The sequence below is a fragment of the Lates calcarifer genome, linkage group LG10 (genome assembly GCF_001640805.2).
Source record: "Lates calcarifer isolate ASB-BC8 linkage group LG10, TLL_Latcal_v3, whole genome shotgun sequence".
Classification (NCBI taxonomy): domain Eukaryota; kingdom Metazoa; phylum Chordata; class Actinopteri; family Centropomidae; genus Lates; species Lates calcarifer.
The window spans coordinates 17719084-17740063 of record NC_066842.1 but is presented as its reverse complement, the minus strand read 5'-3'; the positions used below and the strand labels follow the sequence as shown (position 1 = coordinate 17740063).

At 42.0% G+C, this 20980-nt stretch overlaps 1 protein-coding gene across 2 annotated transcripts in view; it reads right to left on the bottom strand.

The window, feature by feature from the left end:
- brsk2a (BR serine/threonine kinase 2a) overlaps positions 1–20980 on the bottom strand; it is a 155204-nt gene that overhangs the window by 51743 nt on the left and 82481 nt on the right. For both annotated transcript variants that reach the window (XM_051073461.1, XM_051073460.1), the window contains one exon: positions 12163–12257. In XM_051073461.1, coding sequence (XP_050929418.1) covers positions 12163–12257 — 95 coding nt within the window. The remainder of the gene's footprint in view (positions 1–12162; positions 12258–20980) is intronic.

The following is a 20980-nucleotide window of genomic DNA, read 5'->3' as shown; positions in this document are numbered from 1 at the left end:
TTGCAGCCTCTTTTGTTTCTAATTAACACAACACAGGGAAAGCATAACCTTTTCAGCAGCGCCACGCACCAAACAGCCTACAGAGAATGAAATGATAACAGGTAAGGCAATGAGGCAGCAATGTGATGAGCTAAAAACATGTGACAATCAAGGAAAAATAAGTGGCTGTTCCTCCTGAATGGCTTTGTTTCACCTGTCTGAACAAAGTATCTATGGCAGTTGATATCAATGTATTTCTTCATACCATACTGCTGGGTCTTTCAAAAGCTTTTAAAACACTGAGTCACAACATATTATTCAGTAACTTCCACTAATACTGATTTTTTTTTAGTATAAATGGTTATTTAATACCTTTTATCATACCATTCATTAGTCAAAATATGTATTTTTATGTACGAGAATCAAATGAGAGAGGGATATCTTGCAGATCATTTCTATTTTTCTAACTAATTTATTAACTAACTATTTATTAATTTATTTCTAAACTCTCATTCAACCAGGCATACATTTGATCTTTATCTTCTTCAATATTGTACTGGCAGAAATCAACTTAAGGAGCTATTTTCCTCACTTGATGAATGACATTCTTCCCATGACATAATCTTTATCTTTCACATTTTGAATCAGTTTTCTTTTTTTTTTTCTTTTTTTGCATGTTACTCTCAATTGTTAATTGTATCTCATTTGTTTGATTTTAACTTTAGAAAAAGAATAAAACTGAAAACTGAAGCTTATTACAGAACTGCAGGGAGAGAGCTGCATTAGATAAATACGGCGAGATAACATATGGGAAAAGGAGAAGTAAAGTATGGATGGGGTAATGGCTGGAGAGAAAGAGATCTGGGTCCAACTGCCAGTGGGCAGAAGGGGAGGAGACAGCGCAGCTTGGCTACTGGCTCACAGACAAAACCAGTCAGCTCGTCACCCATTCATACTTGTGACATGTGGACACATTAACGCATGATGCACACACACTGTATGCACACGCTGCTGATCGCGGCAAGCCATGAGCCGCCACCTCCAACCATCCATATGTCGGTCAGTGAGCCAGTAGGGCAGAATCAGTGTTTTTCTGCCAGGAGCAGAGGGGGGTAGCCAAGCTGGTGTGTACGCATGCACGTGTGTATCTGTGCGTATGTGCTCACACATGCGTGTTAATGGTAAGGCATTTATTGGCTATGGAGTACTGTATAGTATGTCAGTCTTTGCAACCATAAGGGCAGGACATCAGTTTCAAGGGCAAACACACACACACACACACACACAGTCTGCTTGTTACAATCTAGAAAGACATCAGTCGCAATGAGTCAAGGTTGTGCAAAGGTGTGTGTTCATGTTTCCTTTATTTGGTGTACAAGGGCATGGCCACTGCCTTCAAGACAATATTAACATGTGTTCCTGGGAGAACCTGCTTATCCAAAATTGGTTTAGAAATTGACAGAGACAGACTTGAGGCGATGGATTTAAGCGTGCATGTTAGGTAGTTGTGTTATCTCCCACTACTGAGCAAGTCCCACTGAGAGCAAAATAAAATACAAAATAAAATCATATTCGAATGATTCCATTCCAGTCAAAGTCTCTGAACTGAGTAAAAAAAAAGTTATCTCCCTTTTGCTTTCATCTTTCTCTGTTTATTGCTTTTCCCTCCACCCTGTGGACCCGACAAATACACACAACGCATGTGTGCACATGCAAACACACGTGGATACACAGTCAGCGCAGCAGGTTTTTCTGATAATCACTGTATCAGCCATCCTTTGTGAAGAGGAGGTAAATTCCCTTCATGGGGGAGTTTGATCAATGCCAGAGACATGTAAATCGATCAGGACATAGTCTCTGCTAGCTCGCTAGTCCTTATCCTTTATCCATCTCCCACCCTTTCAAATCTTACTCATTACCCCTTCCCACCCAAGACCAATCCCCCCTCCTTTTCACCTATCCCTCGTTTATTCTGTGTTTCTCCCTCATTCTATCTCTCTAATCATGTCTACAATGTGTGCCTGTGCTGCTGACAGATCCATCAGGCTGCCACTTAGACCAGTGGCAGGCCACATCATTTCACACTGACAGACATGTCCCTGGATGACCTTGGTCGTAATAGAGTCTAATGGCAGAGGTCCTCCACACCCTGAGGTCAAAGGGTATAATCACGAGCCTCTTCAAACCTACTACGCGGGCTGATAGGTTGGATGAAGTGGGACGGGCTGGGGGAAGAGGGCATCTGCAGAATGAGTGATTTATCAGTGACTGGCAGGCGGCAGATCCCTTTGGCAGCCATGTTTTTGTGTTGCTCGTCTGAAGTGTCTTTTTGTCAGCTCGTCCACTCCGTCACTCACTCCCTAAGTGAGGGATATTTCATACAAGAGGATCGGAAAGGTGACCTTGGACTGTGTGGAGATGTGAAATGTGGATTAATGAACTGGTTTTCACAGACTAGATAAAGAGAGAGCGTAGAATAGAATGTAATGATTAGATCTGAAGGCCATTTTGTCTGTTAAAAAAGCGTAAATCTAATAACCTACAGTAGCCTATATTTGCTTTTGATGTAGATGGAATTGTTTTTAAAGTGCAGTACAGGAAGATAAAATTGGATCCTCTCAGGATTCTGAAGAAATCTGTATTTAATGACATCTGTTACCTCATCTTGCAAAAATGTTTCTTTTACTTTTTGGCAGCCAAACTTAAATTAAAATACCTATGATTTAAATTTGGTTTATTAAATTGTTTTAACTATCAGTGGAAAACTAGAGCCAAAGCTTTTAACTCCTTTGAAAAATAACAAAATAATTGCAAAAATGTGATGTACACAGTAAAACACTTTGCTATCTAGGGAAATATTGACATGATTTTGGGATGTGAGGTGGACATAAATTAGCAGAAAATTATTTGAAAAGACTAATGGACAAAAGAGAAAGAAAGAAAGAAAGAAAAGTGACCAGACTATAAAATAAAACTGAAGTAAATCTGAGTGAACTACAACACTGGTGCTGGTTTTGGTAAATGCAAAGTGATGTGAAAACAACTTAAACAAAGAAAGTAAGTAATGAATGAGTAATGAAGACTATTTAGTGCAGTAATTCAGGCAGACAGTAACAATGAGCTATCTGTGATTCACTTCCTCGACTAATTATCTCCACATATGAATACAAGACTTATTCATTGACACATGAGCCTGGACAATGGTTAGCCAGGCAGAGGAGTCAATACTGGACAGACAACAGGTCAGTAGGTAAGACAGGTCAACTGAAACAAACCAGATTAGCTTGAAACTTTGTAAATAAGTTCAGAGTAGATCTAATAATGTAATCAGGGATTTGTTTTAGCTTCCGCATTTGTTAATTAGGTCTCACACTGAGCGTGAATCTTTGACACATAAAAGGCGCACTCTTGTTTTCTGTTGGTGCTGTGTATGAATATTAATTTAGCCTAAGAATGGCAAACCACATGTGTAAAAATATACAGTGCCTGAATGTGTTTACATGCATGTGTTTGTGCTTTGTAGGCATGTGTGAGTGAGTGAGAACAGGAGGGAGTAAGAGAGAGAGAGAGAGAGAGAGCATGTTCTTGAGATTGTGTAAGCACAGCAGAGTCATTAGCAAACAATCCCCACAGGGACTCCGATGAAGGAGCTGATGAAGTTAGAAGCATCTTGCTTTAGATGTTCAACACATTGACCGCAAAAGCCCCAAAATATACATCAGGATCTGTCCCAGACTCATTAACACTGCCAGAGTCAGAGCCAATTTCCCCTGTTTATTTGCAACAGCTAAAAGTGGTAAATTTATGCCAGATTCACAAATTAATGTGGCCGGTGCATAATGTTCAAGCCTTGTGGAGGCTAGTTAACAGCATAATCAAGACATAAAGAAATGTGTTGAATACAGAAGAGTTACATGGGTGTAACTCTGGTTCTATGAGTACATACACACCCTTCTGTTTACAAAGTAGAACTATCTTTCTTCGAGGCAGGATATTAGTTCTAGTATTAATAGTATTCTTACCGCTACTCATAGTGAAGTGACACTGAAATCATTGCTACTGTAGGTTCTCAATACAAAGCAACTCATTACTATGATACACTGAACATTCTACTTCACAGTGATGGAATAGCAAAACAAATAGGCAATGTCACTGTTACATCTGTTATGTAATCCTTTATATTGCCATAAAAACATATTGTGAAAGACATTTTGAATTTATTACTTTAACTGTGAGATAAGTGCATAAAATGTGTGTGAAACATGCACGTACAGTCGCTAATAAATGACAGATTTTTTTTTGTGCATCATTATCAGGTGTGTGCTCGGTTCACAAGCATTAAATCTGTTGAGTTTGGGACTGAGTAAAATCCACTATGAGCTCACAGTCTGTGTGCATGTAAATGGCCCAGAAAGAAGCATTGTTGGCACTGTGTTCTTTGCAGCATGCTCATCTACAGGCTGTGATTCACCCCACAACCCTGCCTGTCTGATGTGAGACTATTAAGGCCAGTAAGAGGACAGACAGCACATTAAGGTGTGTTTTTGTGTGTGTGTGTGCATCTTTGTTGACTCTGAGCAACTAGACAATGGTCATGGAGCTGTCATTCATGCTGTCATTTATAATGTGTGGGACTTGCACAGAGAAATACATGCACAAATGCAAGCATGCACGCACACAACCAAACACACACACACACACGTACGTATATGTAGTGCCAGTTACAATGATGGCATGGTATATGAATAGACATATCGCAGCACTGCTGTTGCCAGTGAGATGACAGTTGTCACAAACTGTGACATACTTCATTGTCCATCAACTACAGTTTTGCAAAGCTCTGCTACAGTGCCACATACAACACAACAAAAACACACACATACTCATACACACACATACACAAACTATAGACTGTGCATATAAACTGACTTGAGACTGAATAGGAATCCTCCTCCTTTCCTACAATTCCACAGCACTCTATCAGGTACTTGTACATATGTATCTGTGTGTTATTTGTACAAGGGCAAAGTGCTGCATTCACAAAGACATACTGAATTAAATGTAGCAATAGACAACATGTTAAGATGCAGGGCACTGGAAGTTTATGTTTTTAAGTAAGGGAGCATGATATAAAAAGATATGACATAGATAGATTTGTAAGTAAAAATTGAGGTTGTAGTACATTTATCTCTCAAGAGAACTTGATATAACTATTCAATTATCAGTCCCTATTCAAGCGAGATGGATAAAGGAGGATTACAATACCTGGTGGCACACACAAAGTACACTTGAGTGGGGTCACAGGTAATATGAAGAGCTAAGAAATCCCAGTGCAAAACAAAAGAATAAACAGGCATAAAAAAGAAAACTAAACTTTGATCTGCTGATCTCCCCATGAAAGCATCACTTCACTTAAGGGTAGGAGAATTGGATAAAATGTGCCCTTCGCTCACAAAGGAAAAGCAAAAAACACCAAAAGCACCACCATGCAAGAACAAATAAAAAAGCAAACAAAGTAGTCTCATCTATCTGACAACACAGCGGCTGTTGCCTTTGAAGAGGAGAAACAAATGCCATCAGTTTAGACGTCTGTCTGTCTCCTGTCGAGCTCAATGGGGGATCCCGCTACATCTTGCGTTCTGCTATCCTCCATTTCATTATTTTGTCTGCACTCCATCTCTGTTTTATCTCAATAAGACATATGAGAGGTAAAATCAGTCAAACAACGCCGTGTGTGTTTGATGAGCTTTGTCACCACAGCGAGCAGCAGCACTAACGGTTTTGCACGTCTCTCCAGGATGTGTTAGATCAAAAAACTACCAGTCAGAAGTGTGTAGAACTCAATGTTTGGTGTCTGGCGTGAAACACAGCATTACAAGGGTATGGGTAAAAGCTAAGGATTTCTTCACGATCCCCAAACATCTTGTGCCCTGTAGGTAAAATCCATTTCCCCATTTCTGTTTAACCTGCGCTTCATCGCCACTCAATAAAGAGTGGGAAAAAAGTGGATATATACACTGATTTAGGAGTGGTGATAGCGAACCAAATTAGGATGTAGAAAGCTGTGTGACCATCATATTGACTGATAACAGACAAAGGGTTCTGTAAGGCCTTACAGGTTAAAGGAAATCCATATTATCATTTAGGTTCCTACAGACTTCTTGAATTTTTTCATTGCAAAAATTTTAATCCACCCATGAGACACACAACAGGCAGAGTGAAAGAAGCAGCAAACATACAGCAGAGATCCATAGCTGGTAATTCTGCAGTCTTTCTGTTCAGTCAGCCTGTTAGGATCAAACTGTGTGGTAAGCCTTGGCTTCTGGCTCAGCACCAGACAAAGCTGATGGATCAACGCGCAGGGGCACAACATATGAAACCCATTTATTTTAAGGGGTGTCGGCTCTGCAGCACAAACACACGCACGCAAACAGACACACACAACATAAAAGTTAAAGAGGACATGTGCGTGTTGGAGGCATTTCTATATCCAACCCACTCGCGGCACAACAGAGATGGGAGAGAATGGCCAATCTGTAATCATTAGGAGGGAAGAGTAGAGATGGCGGCGAAAGAAAGCTACAGTGCTGTCGCTGAGGTGTCGGGATAACAAGATTAGACCTTGCGTGATTCATCTGTGGCCATGGCATTCTGCTCCTCACCCGCCCACCACAATGTCTGTCAGTTGGTGTGCTCAACCTTTATTCCTTGCTTTTTTCTGCCTCTTTAGTCCTAAGTGGTTATTTTAGATGCTGTGCATTTAAAATTTGGATACTACTGTGTCATACTGTACAGTCATCCTGAATGAAGATTTCCTTCATGTTACAGACTGTACAGATTACACATATTAGGCAAGCACATTTATTCATGGAAGATAACTCATTTTTGGACAGGAAATCACATATTGAAACAGTAATAATCTTGTTAATTAATACTTAATGAGAGAAAAGTATTGATCCTTATCCTCACCCTTAAATTTCAGGGCCATCTTAGGTAATGCAGCTGTCTATCCTGGCTGTGGCACTGCCTTGCCCTTCTCAGCTCTTACATGCAGTGTCCTTAGCGTAACGCTTCAATTATTTGCTTCAGGGGGCAATTATACTGCAGACCTCCATCTCAACTCTCTCTCTCTCTCTCTCTCTCCCTCTCTCTAACACACACATTTCTCGTCTGAAATGTTATGACTGACATCAAGGACAGAGTCAGCAAACCACAAGTAACCTCGCTGCACTAAAAACAAAAACAGTGCAACTATGTAGAGATATCTCCTTCATAAGACATCTATTCAGAGTATTCTAATTTCATGTTCACCATCCTTTCCAACCCGCCCCGCACACACACTCTTGCCTCCCTTCTATCTCCCTTCATCCTCCACTCCATCCCTCATCTCCCTCTCTTCCTTTCTCTCTCCGGGCTTGGGGACAGTAGAGTGACTTTGAAGTTGTGCTGCTTCAGGAGGAGAGAGAGTCACTCCGGCTAATTAGTTGTCCTTATCCCAACAGCAGCAGCCGCCACCAGCTCACTGGCTCAGAGGGAGAAACAGAGCAGGCATCAACAGCAACCACCAACTGCTGCATGCTAAAGATACCCTTCTCCCTCTGCTAGTTGTTAGTGCTAGCGGCTAGCAACAATTTAACTCACCCCGAGACTAAACTGCGGATTAGAAAAGTTGCTCCACTCAGCATAATGATAGGTAATATGGTATGAAATGTGGTACAGCGAATCCTTTGCTCTCAGGGAAAGCTTGTCAGACCATAGTATACTGCAGTAGCAAGATTTTACTCAATGTCTGTTTTCTTCACCATGTCCTTGTCATCAATATGACCATGAGTGTTGCAGAAAGTGCTTGGAAGCATCGCAGTAACTGACTCATGGTTTTTCAATGCACAAGGGAACTGTGCTCCACAAACCAAGAGGAGCCCTTCATAGGGGAAACATAGTGTTTGTTTAACCCTGGCAACCAACATCACACAAGTACAGGGTAAAGACAATATGACACAACAAGTGTTTACAGATGCTCTATGCTGCTATATAGCCAATGTTAGCATTAACAGCTGTTTACTCATCAACAGCTTCAGCCATGATTGTCTTTACAAGACAAGAGGTTAGAATATGCCCTCTGTGCAGCACTACATCTTGATCCTCTCATATTGGAGTGAGGGAAGACCGGATGCTATGGTGACTCATTATTGCAAAGAGGTATTATGAGATGGGAGCGGCCTGGTTAGCATGCTAACTTCAGTAGAAGAAAAGAAGTGAAATGGAGGCAAAGCATAAGTTAAAACTGGCCTTGCTTTCCACCACTGGAGACAGCTCTCGGTGAGTAAAGGAATGACCTAGACCAAACACTTAACACCTAACTTTTATATCCCAGAATTCACATGCTGGGTAATTCACATTCTGTGAAGCATTTTGACTTCCCTGTGGTGGAAGTGTGCAAAAAGGGAAGTTTTCTTATCTCATCAAGTCTACAAATCAACAATCATTATTTAGATCTCACTGTTATTTGTGATTTTATAAATGGCAACAATTTGGCCATACCCTATGTGTGAATGTCACATTAACAGCTCAAGGAGAAAACACTCTCCTGAAAGGAGATGTGAGTAGAGATGTGGTGTACCTACTAAGGTTTCTGTGTTATCTTGTCTCAGCAGGGATTCTCACAGCATGTCCATCTCTCACTCCTGAGGCTTGCCCTCTTTTGCCCTCCTTCCTTCCTTCCCTCGCTCTCTCTCTCAACCCCACGGCCCCACACCACAGAGGCACGGCAGCCAGAGAGAGAGGAAGGGCTGGCTGAGTTTCAGAAACATTAACTACTCCCTCGAGATACGTGCGCACACACACACACACACACACACACACACAGTGTTGATTCTGAGCTTCACTTTGTATCGGATCGCCACACTCCATTCTGTTTGGCCTTAGTGCCAACGACTGCTGACATACTGTCATATGTGCACATATTGTGTATTCTCTTCCTGTCTGTTTCTCTCTCATCATCTGAGACATGACAAGCAGCCACTTCCCACTGATGGAGACTCTTAATACTATTCAGCTAACTCCATTGTAAGGTTTTCTGCAAAGAAGTGAAAAAAAAAACATTGGACAGCACTTGCTCTTTGAAGTAGTCAAGGCTCATTCCCTTGTTACAAACTGACACAAAGTTCATAGACAGCTTCATTATCCTAGACAATCCAATGTCTTTCTGGTTTGTAGTGTCACAGCCAGTGGGCCTTTGGACTAAAGAGTTCAACATTAGTTATATAAAGTTCTACGCACTGTGCCAGATATTCTGAGACAATTAATTCAACCCGTCTCCTCCTCTTCACAGACCCCTGACTCCCAAGGCCAGTCAGGGGAAGGACAGACGTGGAGGGATGACGTGTGTTACGGAGGATGTGTTCGTGCACATACTATGAATATGTGCGTGCATCTGTATGACAAACGTACACGCACTCTTGTGAACTTTTGTGAGCGTGTGTATGGCCCGTATGTGTATGTCGGTGTGTGTACCCTTGCATAAATGTGTGTCTTCAGCGTCTCTCTCTCTCACACACACACGCAAACACACACACACACACCTGTCCAGGAGAGTCAGATTCTCCCCTAATGGCACCATTGGGACCCAATACATTAGCATATTAAAAGGTGACATTTCACAGTCTGAGCCTGCACTCTGCAGTAGACTGCAGCCCGATCACTCTGACAGTGTGACAACCACACAGGCAGGCCGGAGAACAGACACATAAGACTGCCAAGTGCAACAGAGTCGGAATATGGGAAAGTGGCTGCTGGATTCGAGTCAGAAAACACCTGTCCAGCCACAGTAGGAACCCCTTAGAATATCGGAGCAGATTTGTAATCTGATGTGTGACAGCAACGTTGGTGTGTCCCGAAACTAGGGGGAACTTGTGACCTCATCAGTGGTGTGGTGTCTAATGCCAGAAAGGTTACAGTTTATACTATAGGTGCAATGTACACTGGCACAGAGGCTTTGAATTATAATGGCGGCTTCAAGCTACTTTATATCAGAGGGCAATGAACAAATCATTTTGCGAACACTGCATATAAACACACAGAAATGCTGACTCAAAAAAACACTGCATGTTTACAGTACACTGTTATCAATCAGATTCCTAAACCCTGCAAAAATACAGAATTTTCTTGTGTTACATGAGGAGGAGAAACAGCCCAAACACAGATGATCACATACACAAGCACAGCTCATCACAATCTAAACCTACATGACAGTCAGATAAGCGCACACTCAAATTTGTGCATCTGATCCATAACTTAAAGCACTGCATTCATTATAGGAAGAGAAACTGGGCTGCTCAATCAGCCTGAAAGGATTAGCTATTAGCTATGTGAAATAATACTGATTGATTATGATTTTTCAGCTTTTATTCCTGAACTTACATGACACAAAATTTTCTCTTTCAGTGAAACACAGTTGGCCCTGGCTCCTGGATAATTCATTCCCTACTGGCACATACACGAACACACACCTGCTGTTACAGACACACATATACCCACACATGCACATGCACACTGGGGCCGAGCAGTTGAGAGAAGAGTGACAATGGCTGAGTTCAGTAATTGGCTCTGAACTGCAGCTTCAGCAAAAGGCTTGGTCCTGTCGGAAACCTGTCAGTGTTTGGCATCTGTTACTATCATTTTCCACTGCAGGACAGCACAGTGTGAGACACCTGGGTTGGGACATTATCCTGCTACCTTCCTCTCCACTGTCAAACAGTACAACGGTTCCACCAACTTCTTCTGCTACAACTAATAATACTTCTGTCAGCGCTGAGGCAACAGAAATGACCTGTCTTTCCCTCATGAAAATATTACACTGCACGTTGAACCGAGTAAGAGATAGAAAAAGGGTGACTTCCGGAGCAAGACAGCAATGAGTGAAAAAGAGTCGGGGAGACACTGACACAGTGAGAAGCTGATTAATACCGACTGTTTATCAAACAGCAATATCCGAGCACAGAGTGCTTTTCATCTAAAGTCTAATGATGTTGCCACAGCAGTGATGCAAAACGGAGGGATTTTCCATTTGCAGATAACCTGTACTGTGAGCAAAGCCATCAGCTTCCTGCTTTCCAGCTCATAAGCAAACAATTACAGTAGGCGCTCCTCTCTGCATGTGTTCTGTGAAAGACAATTTTCAGGTTGTAGCGTTGTGTTGTCCTCTATATTCCCGCTGTCTTTGGTTTCTTTACAACTATTCCATCAACACAAGGGCCAATTTTGCAGCATGCCAATTTTGAGTGTGCATTGAATAGAGCTGCCCAGCAGGGGCCCTGGGATGTAACACAAAAAATCTCTACTGTATCCTTCAAAAAGAGGCTATGTGGGCAACTAGAAAAATTATAAAAGGGAGTTTTTCTCCCAGTAGATTCTGAAGCGTTTTGGAGTGAGGCTACAGTAATTGTGGCTGCAGAAACCTGCTTTATTGTTGTGTTACCCCAGGATTTCTTGGAGGCTCCAACTCCTGGCGGGGGAGCCGAACAGCTGACTCCTTCAGTTTGAAATTTGAAAAGGATGAAAATTAGCTGCTTCAAAGACCCACTGTCACTAACTCAGCCAGTGATTCCACTCTTCATAAGACTTATTATGATATAAATCACTCATATTCAAACATTTTTGCAAGATCAGCCATTGATTTATGCTTAAATTTAGACTCCACTCCAGCAGTCCACTCCTCCTAATTTTGATTTCTGAAATGCTAGCTGGCAGCCAGCCCAGATTTTATATATGTCAAAGAGGTGGTTTCAGGGACATCACTGCTTAGTCATAGTAGGCAGACTTTTAGTGTTACTTCATTCATGCTATTGTATATTAAGATTCTAGGGAGAAAAATAAGAATGACGGTCCCTAGCCAGACTTCAAAGGGGATAATGAGGCGAAGTGAAGTGATAAGTATGTACCACTGTACCAACAGTACACCAGAACCTGCATATTTTGGAAGGCTGTTGGAAACTAAACAAATACTACACTACAAACAAGACTACCCTGGCAAAATAAACTGCCTCTGAAAATGACTACTTGCCTTCTTCACATACAGCACATATATATGGAACAATTAAAGTAAATCTAAGTAAAAAACAAAGACCTTCAACAACCTCAGGTGTAACTGAAAGCCACTGAAAGAACTGAAAGCTGTAAACTTACCTTCATTAGTACTGACTCACTGAGTTTCTCACGGTTGACAATCTTTATGGCGACTTTCTGGCATGTTACACAGTGGACTCCAAGCTTGACCAACCCTGCAAAACAAGCAGGAAACACACTTTATTAGGTCAAACACTGCTGAGATGTCTGCGCATATGCAGTTCTAATAGCAAGATGACGCGTGTTTAGATGACACCATAAAAGCAAGTAATTATGCACTGTGAGTTTCTAATGAGTACATTATACTTGGACATTTAAAATGGATTAAAGTGAAGTCTGAAGAAAACTGAAGGTTTTTCCTTTTTTTGGCTAACCACTAATGTGCATTGACCGGACTGATGTAAAATGGCTCATGACCTCATGTACAGAATGCTGATAATGACTTCTGGAGTGTAGACAGTTCCTTAAATAAACTGTCCTCTGGGGTTCGTTTGAGTCATAAAGGCAGTAAGCGAGTGGGCCATTTGTGTTATTGATTCTTATAATGTACTAAACTGCTGTAATGCAGTCGTGTTGAGTTAGCTAAAACAGGCAATAAAAGGTAGCAGTAACAAACAAGAGGCATTGCAAAGCCAGAGGTCAGCCGCTGAATGGATCTCATCATTGACCACAGTTCAAAAATGACAAGAATGAAGCAACAATGCACCAAACTGGGAGTAAATTAGGCTGTCACATTTCAACACCCCAGCAGAAAACATTACTCTTTATTTCAAACACAAACACACTGATGTAGAGGGAGAGATCTGAGTGTTTGATACACCATGCCTGTCTCTTCTACTGGGATTCACACACACAAACTTTCAATCAAATCTCGCATAAATCCTACGATTTGCCACACAGCCACAAAAGCAACTCCGCTACTTTGTTTCGGTAAATGTCCCCAGGTATCTTTGGTTCAGCCACAAGCAATGCAGAAAACAGGCAGGGACAGCTCAATGAGTGTACAGTTACAGTGGAACAAAGCGCTGCGTTTCTGCGTATTTAATACACAGGAGCCATGATGACAGCGCTAATCCATTTTCTGCCAGGGACCACAGAACTGCACACACATTAGAAAGATGTTTGCATCAGATAGATTAGTTACAAACTGAAACAAACACACATCCCTACACAAACAAATGTTGCCTCTCTATTATTGATTTCCCCAATGGCCCCTGTACGTGGTTGCTGCAGGGATTTGGAGATGACAGAAGATGATTTTTATCTTTGTAAACTACAGCATTTGAGCTCTCTAACGACTGGCACACAGAATTTATAGAAACACCAAAGTGGAATAAAGTGAATGCTTTGATTTCTTGCCACTCTCATGCTGGCAGAGATGAAGACAGTGGAATTAAGTTAATAAGTGTTACTATATGCCTAGGACAGAGATGTTGCAATTACTATAAGAGGCACGTCAATGGAGAGAAGTTATGTCCTGCAGCAAACTGGCTGGCTGACATGAACCAGACTTACGTGGGCTTCTAGCTCGATCTCTCCCACTGTCTCTCTCACAGTTTGACTTCTATATAAACCAGCAGAAGAGGAGCGTCAATGGGCTTTTGAGGAGGCGGCAAAAGCAGAAACAAGTGTTCTGATGCCACAGAAACATCAAGAAGGTGAGGGAGGGATGGAGGAGGGCAGGCAGTAGAGAGAGACAGAGGAGAAGCACATAGAATAGAGCATGTGGAAGATGAAGGGAAAACGTGGAAGATATTGAAAGTAAGGGATAGCACATTATTCAAATGACAGGCCACAGATAATTAAGCAATAATGGAGAGCATTGTGTGGGAGTGAGGCTCTGGCTTGGGAGTTGAGGGGCCGCGGGGGCCGAGAGTGGAGACACATGGAGGAGAGGAAGCGAGAGAAAGAGAGAGAGGGACAATGACAGAGAATGACAGAGAGATGGGAAGGAAGTGAATGCTACAAAAGAGGAAGATAAAAGATGTAAAGATTCAGAAGAAGGGTTGAGGCTGTGGTGCAGGAGGGGGAACAACAGACAAACCCATTAGGCCTTTGATGGTAATCATATGTTAATGGCTGCTATAGAGAAGCTCATAAGTCATGATAAACACATTAAAGAGAAAATATCTGCCTGCAAACACATGAAAAGTTAACTGGATTATTTGCCTCACTATCCATCTTCCTCCAATGCCTATGTTTTTGTGAGCAGAGGGCGCATTAGCAAGAGGGAAATGTGCACGATTTTACAACCACTTTGTGTAGGGGTTGAAAAGAACTTTTACAAGGAAGTTCAGTACATAACACACAGGCACATAACCCATAAGCCTCTTTTATAACACATACATAAAAATCATGACTTAAAAGAACAAACAACAATAATAAGACAACTAAAATAGAAAAAACAGTCATGGGAAATGACATACAGTATAACATAATATCCCATATCAATATATACTTGTCTTTTTTGAGCAAATTATCATCATTTTATTGTTGTGTTCAGTCACTGGTGATGTACCGGTAGCAAGCAAATACTGTGTACAGGGGATCTCGACCCTTAAACAACCTCACCAACTTCATGCGTACCTGAAGAGTATAAGGCTGTCACTGTGAATTCTTCAGAAGTCTTTAACTAAAGGTTCCCCCTAAGTGTCAACAGGACCTTTGTGAAGCTACCCAGTGCAACTTTTCAAGCACACAAAACACTCATAATTACTGTAAACTGGTTAATACTCAAGCCCACAAAATATACTTTGTGAGCAATAAATCATATCACAACAAAGACACTACAGCCACGCTAGCAGCCATGCCAATGTCAGCAAGCTAACATGCTCACAGTGGTAATGCTAAGATGCTGATATGAAGCAGGCATTACCGTGGTCACCATCACTGTCAGCATGTTAGCATACTAATTTGCACTAAACACAAAATACAACCAAGAGGGGAATGACATTAGTTTTGCAGGTGTTTAGTCATAAACCAAACATTTAGATTCATTTAAACTGTGACCAGATGAAAACTTAAAGGATCACAAAAGTTATTCAGATGAATCCTGAGGCAGCCACATTAGTTTGTACCAAACTTCATGGAAATCCATCCAAGAGACATTTGACTAAAGATGTCAACCTGATGGTGGTTCAGACTGTGTGGACCAGGAATGTCTGTACATAATGTCATGGCAACCAAAGTGATGGACAGACCTATATTACCATCCCTGCAATGGTTGAATATCACAATCAGGCATAGAAATATATTCCCACTAAAAGAGGCTGAAACTAGCTATACCACGACATAATGTGTGGGCACGCATATTTTCATACAGCTGCTTGCCAACACACAGTATTTGTACATACTTTCAAAGTGTGCACTAGAGACTGAGTCATATTTACCAAACCAGAATGTACAGCAAAAGAAAAATCTCACAAACAGTTTTCAACCAAGGATAGAAAAAAACAAAACATAAAACAAATCAGACAATAAAATAAAATGTGTGTTTTTCTGCTTTTGGTTTGGCTCAAGAAAACAGCATTCTGTTTGAAGTTCAGGACTGTCTGTGTGGTTGAGTTCTTGGGTCTGCAGCTGCAGTTGCTCAGAAAATCTCTCTCTCCATCACTGCACAAACATACAGTATCTTTATAGAAGCATGGTTTAGCCTTAATACAATCTCCAACAGGAAATACAAGCCATTAAGGAAAAAAGATTTTCTCATAATAATTATTATTTAACTTGTCTAAAGTATGTTGTAATATCTAATTAACATCAACCTCTCCATTACCCACAATTAACCGCTCAACCCCCTAACTCTCAAAGGTCCTGTAATGAGGATGATTGCCTTATACTCCCTGTGCCCCTTTTACCTGTCTGTGATGATACCCGAGAGGGAACACTCGCAGCTCTGAGTGAATATTCTGTGCTGGACCTGGAGTGGTAAGGCTGTGGGGGGAAGGGTGTTCAGGAGATGCCCAGGAAGACACCAGGGTTTCGTCTGGATCTGGCTGGGCTGAGCCAGGTAGTCTGTCTTTGAACATAGCTTCAAACGTCAGCCTTTGACTGAGAGCACAAAGGAGTCAGAGCCTCAAGCAGGGGAATGCAGAGAGGATTACTGCTACAGTTGTCAGCCTCTGTGCATGATTGTGAGTGTGTGAGCATATGGATTAGATTTCATCTTAATTTGATCTCTTGTAGCTGCATTGAGCTCTTACTCAAAAGGAAACTGTAAAAACAAGTGTTGGTGGACATGCGTGCGGGCGCATATCAGTGCCTACAGCTGGTATCGTTGTGAGCGTAAAGCTGATATGTTTGTATTCCCTCACTGGAGGAAAGGACAGCACTGTTTTGTGTGTCACATACAGGTAATTTATTAACTGGAGCAGGGACACACATGCAGACTGCTATTGTCACATACACTGTACTCTTATGTACTTTTCATTAACACATATATGGACAAAAGCAGGCTACGCAGCTGACCTGAGTTTGCAACACCACTGAATCAGCAAGTGCATCGATCCCTCCTCTCCTTCGCCCTCCTCCCAAATCAATAGCATCAAAAGCTCTCGCCTTCACAACAATGTCAGAATAATGACACCAGCCAGAGACTCATGGGCTGGAGAAGCCACCATCGACTGACCCCTGGCCTCCGTCCTGGCTCTGCACTCTTTACTTTCCATGCATCTCTGTGATTAATGATCTAATGTGGAGGGACCACCGGAGAAAAGACACAGAATGAGAACTTTGGTCCACAGCTCAGTGAGCATCAGAGCCGAGTAGTGTTTTGCCGCAATGCTGCTGGAAGCTGACGCATTGCTTTGAAGTCATGGTTTCAATCATCACCCCGCTGGCTTGGACAAATCAGGGATGAATAATAAAGTTTCTGAATAAAAGCTGAGTTGATTGCGTCCACACAGCCCAGCCATTTGGAAGAAGCAGGCTGGAGAACTGAGGGTCAGAAATGAAGAGTCAATGTAAAAGAAAAAGAAGAAAGAAAGAAACAAATTTGAAAAAGACGGAAATAAAAAAAAGAAACACTGGGAGACATGACTGCAATAACTCATCACTGATGAAACAAGTTAATTAACAACAATATCTGCTCAGAGTTGTGAAAATGTTACAGATCAACCACTCCAAAGACTGAAGAACGTCCTGGCAGTGTGTCTCTTGCTCCGCATCATTGAGTCATGTGCCAGTGCTGGTAATGGTAATGAGCTTTTTGTCTCACTTCACTGACTCTTTGAGCGATCATATTTCATGATATCACAGCTGAACATGCTGACATCTGCTCTGGAAAACATCTCTAACAGGTGTCAGTGTATGTTCATTATGGCACCATGTCAGCGAACTTTTTAAACATGTGTCATAACCAAGCTGAGAGAAATATTTGGAACCTTTTGGGGTACTACATGATTCTGCAGTTGGGCAATTTCACTGAACTCACTACAAAGTGAGAGCTGTGTTATATTATATTATGGGAGCTCCCAGTGGGCCTTCATTGGTATGTTTATGTTTACCTTCCTCTGCCTTCCCTTGGAGCTGTTAAGCCTGGCTTAGCAGCCAGGAAACCAGTGAGAGAACCCTTGTCTCCCTCTGTGTCAACTTGTGAGAGTTCTTCCTGTTCCAGCTACGGAAACATGCTGATCACCAGTCGATCTGGGACATCAAGAGAGGAGCAGATAGGAGAGGAGAAGGACCCCGACTGTGAGCCTGATTTCCCCTGCCATCGATCTGAGACAACGAGAGTGAACGACGGAGAGCATGGAGGAGAGGAGACAGGAACTCCCTGCTTGTGTATGAGCCTAGCAGAGGTACTTTATGATCTCCACCTGCTAACCACACACACACAGAGCCACACAGTGTTTTCAGCTTTATCCTCCTTGCAACACTGGCATCCATGCGGTTAAAGATCATTACTGGATAGCTTAATTTCCATCTGGAAGCCACTACTAGGAGAGGAGCGCGAAGGATGAAAAAGAGATGTCTCCACTTGCGCACCTCTCTCACTTTCAAAACTTGATCTTTCAGAAGCCCTAAGCCAATGCCAGCAGATGGTAGTAGCTTATGCTGGCTTAGCTTTCTCTCCCCGAGGCGCTGGCTCTGAGAAGCTCGTTGCCCTTAGGCACAGATCTGTGAGCTGCTTTACACTTACGCTCTCTAACCCCGAATGCCCTACATGGGGGCTATGGCTCTGTCCTGGGATAAGTGTTTGAAAGGAAACACAACGCGCTACCATGGCTCACTCCTGCAACTTCTTCAGGCCACATGGAAAGCCCCTTCAGCAGGGCGTGGGAATCCCCTCCACCAAGCCAGAGGGTAGACCTATCATCAACCACCATGGACCTGTGTGCTCGCTCTCGCTCTCTCTCTCTCTCTCTCTCTCTGTTATTCATTTATGCACACAGACAGATTTAATTAACAGGAATGCTAAGTAACCAGCTGAAATTATGCTCTCTTCTGTTTTGTTAGCTCTACATGCTACACCAAACTTTCTACACAAGACTTTCCGTACATATTTCTGTAATACCTGTGGGTGGTGACTGGAATAGAAATACATGTTTTCCTTGTAGCTCACCTGAATATTCTTCATTCAGCAACTGTTTTCAACCCTAGATGCAAATGTATTAGAGGTAAATAAAACCAAATTAAATGAGAACATAAATGTGTGCATTTTGAATGTGGGTTTATTGATACAGTTTAAATTCAACTGGTCTGACCCCATTAATATAGCTCTGTGAAAAACAGTATTTTATGAAGCACAGGACTGTAGGCGCACTGTATACACAGATGTGCAACAATGAATCCTTGCCACGGAATCACCAGTTTCCAGGAATAAGTTTCTACTTTCTCTCTTGTCTGTTTAGTTACTCCGTGTACTTGTCTTTCCCTCGTTTCTCAGTTTGTGCCAAATTTTGCCCCCCTCCTCCCATTCCTTCCTTACGCAGTCACGTAGTGTTTTCTGACTCGTTTATCTCCCCTTCTCTCTATTCATCCTCTCATCTATCCAGAAAAAAAGAGAGAAAGAGAGGGAATATGCCAGCAGAAAGCTGTTGAGTCATACTGTGCAGGAGGGAGACATCATGTCGAAGATCAAACAATGCGCACTTGCTACTCAATGAATGCGCTCCCTCTGTCTGTTTCCCTCCCGCCGCTTCTTTCCACCCTCTTCATTCACTAAATCTCTCTCTATCTCCTCCGCTCCTCCACCTCCTCCTTGGGTCTTTTTGCATTTTCAGTCAGCCGTGACGTTAGTACCCAGCCTGAATTCCCCCTGCAACCCACTAAACCCTACCAGCCAAAGCAACAGCAACAACATCAGTAACAACAGAGGCCCAGACCAACAGAACAGCTTCAAAAGCAGGAAGAGCAGTTTAGCCCTGGAGTGCTGGAGCGAGGAGGGAGGCACACTGACACATGCATACAGAAACTGTTTATTTGGCTTGTGTGAAATAAGACATTTGTTCAGCACCTTCGTTATAAGTTAACTCCCCGCAGAAAACAGGGATCTAAATACAACAATAACAATAATGGTGCAGAAATTAAAGTTATTTTGTTCTGTGCCCCCCTTTCCATGGTAAGGATTAGGTCCTTGAACCTCCAGATGAACAGCATCTCTTAGCTCATTAAAACAGCCTTTTATTCCAACACTGATTCTGAGTGCTTTGACTTGATGGAGTGATGGAGAGTGCACTACTCCATCATTATTCTCGAATAATATAAATTCACACCATTAGCTCTGGTTCAAATATGATCAATTTCTCTCCGTCAGAAAGCTCAATCTATGCATGAAAACAGCTAAGAGCCAATTTACTTTGCATGGATGTGTAACCCGCTACACGGGTCAAAGCATTCTCAGATGCAGATACAAGTCTGGCATTTTCATAATATCCAATACTGCTCAATAGCACAAAAATGTGTGTGGACTTTGTTTACCCTTGATTACCTTTGTAATTGATAAAAATGCAGCATTTTCATATATCTTACTGTGATAAAGTGGCCGTTATCAATAAACACACATAATTTACACACACATACACAAAGCTGTACTGTACTCCCAAGAAAAATATGTGCATTTCTCAAGTATTTACCACAGCTGCTAGCTTCTGCTCCCTGTGTGTGTTCATAAATGTATGCACTGCATGTGCATGTTTGTTTTTGGCTGTATGGTATGGAGGGGGTGTGGGGGTACATGGGTGTGACAAGCCAATTCCACAACTACATTAAATAATATAGCCCCAGCAAACACAAACAGAGCGAAATGGGTTGTAAGGCGATGAAGTACAGGGTGGCTTCAAGGCAGTAATCTACTTTTTTCCAATTCTGAAACAAGTATGAGAACAACTGAGTGGATCGCCCAAAGGCAGCAACTACCGAGTGATCAACTTAAATTATCTAACAATCTCTCTGATTGGCAGATCTTACAAAATTCCCACCCCTCTCTGAATCGGCCTCATCAGCATGAAAATATATGCACAAATACATCCTCAGAAGCTCATCACCTGCGCAGTGGAAGACGCAAGCTTCACACACTCTTTTCTTTCCAGCAAGGCAAACAAGTCTCATTGCCAGAGGTAACTAACGCGTGATTGTGTAGCAGAAAATAGCTTAAAAAGTTCAGGCAATCATACATTTGACTGTGCAAAAAATTCTTGGATCTTGATGACTTGCTGGAAACATGGCAGACATAACAAATATTCTCTTGTTTGCTACTTATCCACACTCGAGTTTCTACGTACTGAAGCCATCTCACATTTGAGAACAAAAGACTGAATTCTGTTTGCTGTAGATATTGTAGATTAAACATGTACCAAAAAAAAAAAAAGTCAGGGGAGAACTTTTTGGGTAGAGATTTTACCTCTTGAGTGGAGACAGTCTCTCCATTAAGTTGATC